Source organism: Oncorhynchus masou, chromosome 5 (assembly GCF_036934945.1).
Source record: "Oncorhynchus masou masou isolate Uvic2021 chromosome 5, UVic_Omas_1.1, whole genome shotgun sequence".
In the NCBI taxonomy this organism is placed as follows: Eukaryota; Metazoa; Chordata; class Actinopteri; order Salmoniformes; family Salmonidae; genus Oncorhynchus; species Oncorhynchus masou.
The window spans coordinates 79,708,547-79,715,688 of NC_088216.1; the positions used below are offsets into that span (position 1 = coordinate 79,708,547).

At 43.9% G+C, this 7,142-nt stretch overlaps 1 protein-coding gene across 1 annotated transcript; it reads right to left on the reverse strand.

The window, feature by feature from the left end:
• Window positions 1-753: 753 nt before the first annotated feature.
• Window positions 754-5,013, reverse strand: LOC135528018 (putative uncharacterized protein DDB_G0287113). The gene is made up of 3 exons (XM_064956776.1): window positions 4,535-5,013; window positions 2,547-2,694; window positions 754-2,133 (listed from the first exon to the last, which is right to left on the reverse strand). The coding sequence occupies exons 1-3, from the start codon at window positions 5,011-5,013 to the stop codon at window positions 1,777-1,779; spliced, it is 984 nt and encodes a 327-aa protein (XP_064812848.1). The 3' UTR covers window positions 754-1,776.
• Between the last annotated feature and the right edge of the window lie 2,129 nt (window positions 5,014-7,142).

A 7,142-nucleotide genomic window follows, 5' to 3' on the forward strand; every position in this document is an offset into this window, starting at 1 on the left:
GGGGAAACTCCAACCACATATACAACATGTCCAGCACCAGACAGGGGAAACTCCAACCACATGTACAACATGTCCAGCACCAGACAGGGGAAACTCCAACCACATGTATAACATGTCCAGCACCAGACAGGGGAAACTCCAACCACATGTACAACATGTCCAGCACCAGACAGGGGAAACTCCAACCACATATACAACATGTCCAGCACCAGACAGGGGAAACTCCAACCACATGTACAACATGTCCAGCACCAGACAGGGGAAACTCCAACCACATGTACAACATGTCCAGCACCAGACAGGGGAAACTCCAACCACATGTACAACATGTCCAGCACCAGACAGGGGAAACTCCAACCACATGTACAACATGTCCAGCACCAGACAGGGGAAACTCCAACCACATGTACAACATGTCCAGCACCAGACAGGGGAAACACCAACCACATGTACAACATGTCCAGCACAGGGCTATACTGTTCCCACAGCCATAGGCTAAGCCAACACCATAAATAATATTTGGGGAGAGGTTGTGCGAAGGTGTTTTGTTACAGATCACATTACGGTCAAGGTTTCATTCCATTCTCTTTTAGACAGAGGCAAGCTTTCAGTTGCTCAAATAAATGAACTTAAACCACGAGCGAGCTGAAGAATTATATTTTAACAGCTTTCTTGTAAATCAAGGTTTAAATCATTGTTAGGCTATAATTAACTACAACAAATAAGAGGACAGAAGCAGAGGTAAATATATAAAGTATACACTTTTTTTATTACAAAAGTGCATCAATGACATCTGTGATGCAATTTGCAGGTTTGAAAATGTCACATCTATAACATGACAGAAATAAAACGAGGCTCCATTAATAATCCCAGCTACTGAATGTAGGCTTGGTCAATAATATGGACAGTTTAAGAAAATGTATTTACATAAATCAAAACCAAATAATCACACACATTTTGATTTACAACTTTTTAGTAAGGACATTTTACAACTGAAACATTATCAAATAAGTTCATAACCAAGCTGGTAAGTGTTTGGACCATCTGCGGCTTTGCCAACAAATTGGAAAGTAGCTTTTGTCACTCATCTTAAAAACTGATGTTATTGCTCTGAAATTCATATTTAAACAGAGAACTGAAAACTTCAGACTGCTTACTTAGGTACAGACAACTGTTAACAGTTGGCACTGACAGAGTATTTATTTTTATCTGAAGTATTCCTGTTGAACTTTAAAGACCCTGTATGAGGGTGTGGGTCTTGAGGAGTGGGTCCTCGATAGGCACTCGTCTTTATCTTTAGAAATATATCTTTAATATTTCCATAAGACCTCGCCATTTTGGTCAAATGTAATTTAATTTCTGGCAATGCAGTAAAGTATGATTCATTAAAAAGGAAATGGCCCACACTTGCTCACCATTAAAGACATACTGTATCATTATGTTAGTCAAGCAACTATTAAAAATGTCACATTTCGGGCCTTCATCAATGACTTTCATCAAAATAATTATACAGAGGGAATGGACATGTGCATATAGGCCCCTACGTCATAATTTTGTAAGGCTATTTATAGTTGATTAAATAAAATATATTTTTTTAATGGTGAGTTAGCGTTGCGCCTTTTTCTTTTCAATGATTATCACATTTTTGTTAATGCACCACGCCTCATGTTGGTTGAGTGGCCTCCACTTCTTTCAATAGATTAATGTTTCAATTGTCAACATGTCTGCTCTAGCCATACCAGAGTCAGCAATGTGTGCCTGAACCTTTTCCTCCTCCTACCATTGCTCCTCAGGAGACCAGTCCTCTGGGAAGTCATTGTCATCATCAATCTCCTCTTCCTCGTCCTTTGGCTCTTCCTCCTCCAGTTGCTCTTCTGTGACACTATCTTCCAATGACTCCACTACAACTAGCTGTTCTTCTGGCTCCTCTGTAACTTCCTTTTCCACTGACTCCTCCTGCTCCATTTCCTCCTCTTCAGCTTCCTGTTTCACAGCCTCCTCAGTAAAGTCCTCCTCTACCTCCTCCTCAGCAGGCTCTTCCTCTGTTACCTCATGCTCCCGTTCTGCCATTTCCGAGGCCTCTGCCACCTCGGAGTCTACTTCCTCTTGGCTGAGTGGACCACCATTCACCAGCTAGGACACAGAGAACAATCCGTACTGTACATTCAAGAGGGCACTCGAGCATGGGTCATCGTGTTGGTGTCTGAAAGAGTTACACACTTACAATGCTCCTCTCGAATATTAGTTTGTCGATAAAAGGATTTGCTTTTCTCTGATCACGATAGTTTGGTGTTTACAGATCAGAGCGATCTATTAAGTCAACCTGAAGTTATACAATACTTGACTAACTTACTGTATGTGTCAGAAAGCAGATATAATAACTTTTGTAAGAGCACTGTGTGTAAGTCTACACTATAAGCCTCAAAACCATGATATGTTCTTTCATAAAAAAAATGTAGAAGATGAGGAATAGTTTATTGTTCAATTTCCTTGCAGTCTACGGATATAGAAATATAATAATTAGCTGTGGTGGAAGTGGGGCCTACCTGGCTGTGAACAGCGTCCAGCTGCTTCTTGAGATGGGGGTGCATGCTCTGAGAGCTGATGTGCTGCTCATCCAGGGTCCTGGTCACTAACTGCAGCTGCTGCTCCAGAGTCTGGGCCTTCTTGGCTTGCCATTCCTCCAGCAACTCCCTGAAACACAGACAGATAGAGACTCAATGAGCCATAGAATATTAGAACCAACATTTGAACTGGTATATTTTATCTAAGCATGTGACCTGACCAAGAAAAAACGTGTGTCTGTCAGGACAAGCTACTGCCTATAGTCAAGACAAATAAATTACAGCCATCAAGTAACTTTCACTATTCATATACAGTGGGGCAAAAAAGTATTTAGTCAGCCACCAATTGTGCAAGTTCTCCCACTTAAAAATATGAGAGAGGACTGTAATTTTCATCATAGGTACACTTCAACTATGACAGACAAAATGAGAAGAAAAAAAAAATCCAGAAAATCACATTGTAGGATTTTTAATGAATTTATTTGCAAATTATGGTGGAAAATAAGTATTTGGTCAATAGCAAAAGTTTATCTCACTATTTTGTTATATACCCGTTGTTAGCAATGACAGAGGTCAAAAGTTTTCTTCACAAGGTTTTCACACACTGTTGCTGGTATTTTGGCCCATTCCTCCATGCAGATCTCCTCTAGAGCAGTGACGTTTTGGGGCTGTTGCTAGGCAACACAGACTTTCAACTCCCTCCAAAGATTTTCTATGGGGTTGAGATCTGGAGACTGGCTAGGCCACTCCAGGACGTTGAAATGCTTCTTACGAAGCCACTCCTTCGTTGCCCGGGCGGTGTGTGGGATCATTGTCATGCTGAAAGACCCAGCCACGTTTCATCTTCAATACCCTTACTGATGGAAGGAGGTTTTCACTCAAAATCTCACAATACATGGCCCCATTCATTCTTTCCTTTACACGGATCAGTTGTCCTGGTCCCTTTGCAGAAAAACAGCCCCAAAGCACGATGTGTCCACACCCATGCATCACAGTAGGTATGGTGTTCTTTGGATGCAAATCAGCATTCTTTGTCCTCCAAACACGACGAATTGAGTTTTTACCAAAAAGTTCTATTTTGGTTTCATCTGATCATATGACATTCTCCCAATCTTCTTCTGGATCATCCAAATGCTCTCGAGCAAAATTCAGACGGGCCTGGACATGTACTGGCTTAAGCAAGGGGACACGTCTGGCACTGCAGGATTTGAGTCCCTGGCGGTGTAGTGTGTTACTGATGGTAGGCTTTGTTACTTTGGTCCCAGCTCTCTGCAGGTCATTCACTAGGTCCCCCCGTGTGGTTCTGGGATTTTTGCTCAGCCTTCTTGTGATCATTTTGACCCCACGGGGCGAGATCTTGCGTGGAGCCCCAGATCGAGGGAGATTATCAGTGGACTTGTATGTCTTCCATTTCCTAATAATTGCTCCCATAGTTGATTTCTTCAAACCAAGCTGCTTACCTATTGCAGATTCAGGCTTCCCAGCCTGGTGCAGGTCTACAATTTTGTTTCTGGTGTCCTTTGACAGCTCTTTGGTCTTGGCCATAGTGGAGTTTGGAGTGTGACTGTTTGAGGTTGTGGACAGGTGTCTTTTATACTGATAATAAGTTCAAACAGGTGCCATTAATACAGGTAATGAGTGGAGGACAGAGGGGCCTCTTAATAAAGAAGAAGTTACAGGTCTGTGAGAGCCAGAAATCTTGCTTGTTTGTAGGTGACCAAATACTTATTTTCTACCATAATTTGCAAATAAATTCATAAAAAATCCTACAATGTGATTTTCTGGATTTTTTTTCTTTCTCATTTTGTCTGTCATAGTTGAAATGATGAAAATCACAGGCCTCTCTCATCTTTTTAAGTGGGAGAACTTGCACAATTGGTGGCTGACTAAATACCATTTTTGCCCCACTGTAACTAGTGAGTGAGTTCATGCATGAAGTTAATCATAAGATTCACAAAACCCAAGCTTACTTGATTTCACCCACTTCCTGGTGGTTGTTATGAAGCACTACCCTGTGAAGACTCAGAAACTCTCTCAGTTCCCTCTGCTCAGTGACCTGTCCCTCCAGCTGTGACGTCAAGCCGTCCACCGTAGACACCTGCTCGTCCAGACTGGATTTGACGTTGTCCACTGTGCTGGTCATCCTCGCCAAGTTCACTGCTAGCGCAGAGTTGGAGCTCGAAACGGCCGCCACGCTCTCCTTGACCGACTCAAAGTCATCGCTCTTGTTTTTCATCATGGCCTGCAGGGCTGCGGAGGAGGTGGCTACCTTCTGGAACTCAGCCAGCCTGGTGTTCATCTCGTTATGGAGTTCCCACAACTGGGATTTGAGGTCGATGCTCTTCAACTGCTCTGACATTGCCAGGGTAACCTCCGCCTTCTGCTGGGCCTGTTTCTGAGCTGCCTCCAAAGCCAGTATCCTCTCCTCGATCAGACCTCCTGATCTCATCTGGGCTTGGTTAAAAAACAGATATCAGTTAAAGCTTGTGTTCCAGAGAAACAAGGTATAATCTTCATAGCAGATTTTGAGAAATAATTTGATACGTCTAGAATTTGTTTATAAGTGCTTGAATTTCTTCAAATTTGGAAAGTCTCTCATAAGATGGGTAAAAGTCATGTACAACAATTGAATTGTCAAGAGGCGTAAAACAGGGTTGCCCTCTGTCACCATACCTATTTGCTATTGGCATTGAATTGTTAGATCTAATGATAACATTAAGGGGTTAAAAATGAAGGGAAGAGACAAAAATATCAATTGAACAGAAATGGCCCTCCACCAAACTGGAAGTCTTCCGACGAGCTTGGAAAGACAGTACTGTGCAATATTCAAGAGCTGCTGCTTGATCATCCTATTTTTACAACCTAATTGAGGAGAATAAGAACAATCCCCCCCCCAAAAATGTATACTGTCGCAAAGCTAAACGAAAAGCGGCATTCAACAAGAGAGGTTGGCTTTCCACTTCTGCAGTGATGAATGCATTAACTTCCTCGATGAACAGATCATGATCATTAGAAAGAAAAGTATGAACTCCTCTTTGAATCTGCATATTTCTCCAAAGCTCAGTTGTCCTGTATCTCTTGACACATTCATGAAAACAGTCATGGCCTCTAAACCCTCAAGCTGCATACTGGACCCTATTCCAACTAAACTACTGAAAGAGCTGCTTCCTGTGCTTGGCCTCTTATGTTGAACATAATAAATGGCTATCTATGCACTGGATGTGTACCAAACTCACTAAAAGTGGCAGTAATAAAGCCTCTCTTGAAAAAGCCAAAAACTTGACCTGGAAAATTAAAAAAACTATCGGTCTATAGTTTTGTGAATCTTATGATTAACTTCATACATGAACTCACTCACGAGCTGTTATGAACTTGAGTGAAGACCCAAAAGCGGTTTTAACAGAAAACAGAGTTCTTTAATGAAAATACAGGAATGGCATAAATCCTCTTCCAACGTTGTCAGGGGAACAAAAAGAACGTTAGTATAGTGCAGGATGCTTCAGCCAGGCAGACTCCGACAGGACAGGACAAGGTGGAAGCAAACGAGACGACAGCTTGCTTCTGGCATCAAAAAACACAAACAAGAATCAGACACTGAAAGTAGCAGGAACAGAGAAAGAAATAGAGACCTAATCAGAGGGGGAAGAGAGAACAGGTGTGAAGAGTGAAAGAGCTAGTTAGGGCAGATGTAGAACAGCTGAGGAATGAGAGACAGAGAAGGTAACCTAAAAAGACCAGCAGAGAGAGAGAATCAAGAGAAAGGACAGGAACAGACATAACAAGACATGACAGTACCCCCCCACTCACCGAGCGCCTCCTGGCGCACTCGAGGAGGAAACCTGGCGGCAACGGAGGAAATCGTCGATCAGCGAACGGTCCAGCACGTCCCGAGAGGGAACCCAACTCCTCTCCTCAGGACCGTACCCCTCCCAATCCACTAGGTACTGATGACCACGGCCCCGAGGGCGCATGTCCAAAATCTTACGAACCCTGTAGATGGGTGCGCCCTCGACAAGGATGGGGGGGGAGGGACGAGCGGGGCGCGAAGAACGGGCTTAACACAGGAGACATGGAAGACCGGGTGAACGCGACGAAGATAGCGCGGAGAAGAAGTCGCACTGCGACAGGATTAATGACCTGGGAAATACGGAACGGACCAATGAACCGCGGGGCCAACTTGCGAGAAGCTGTCTTAAGGGGAAGGTTCTGAGTGGAGAGCCATACTCTCTGACCGCAACAATATCTAGGACTCTTGGTCCTACGCTTATTAGCGGCCCTCACAGTCTGCGCCCTATTACGGCAAAGTGCCGACCTGACCCCCTTCCAGGTGCGCTCGCAACGCTGGACAAAAGCCTGAGCGGAGGGGACGCAGGACTCGGCGAGCTGAGATGAGAACAGCGGAGGCTGGTACCCGAGGCTACACTGAAAAGGGGATAGACCGGTAGCAGACGAGGGAAGCGAGTTGTGGGCGTACTCTGCCCAGGGGAGCTGTTCTGACCAAGACGCAGGGTTACGAAAAGAAAGACTGCGTAAAATGCGACCAACAGTCTGATTGGCCCGTTCGGCTTGGCCGTTAGA

Excerpts from the sequence above, each read along its gene's own strand:
- LOC135528018 (XM_064956776.1), bottom strand. The coding sequence starts at position 5,013 with ATGAGATCAGGAGGTCTGATCGAGGAGAGGATACTGGCTTTGGAGGCA. Across the intron at positions 2,695-4,534 it reads CAGGAAGTGGGTGAAATCAA|GGAGTTGCTGGAGGAATGGC; the intron begins GTAAGCTTGGGT and ends TCTGTGTTTCAG. Across the intron at positions 2,134-2,546 it reads TGGACGCTGTTCACAGCCAG|CTGGTGAATGGTGGTCCACT; the intron begins GTAGGCCCCACT and ends TCTGTGTCCTAG.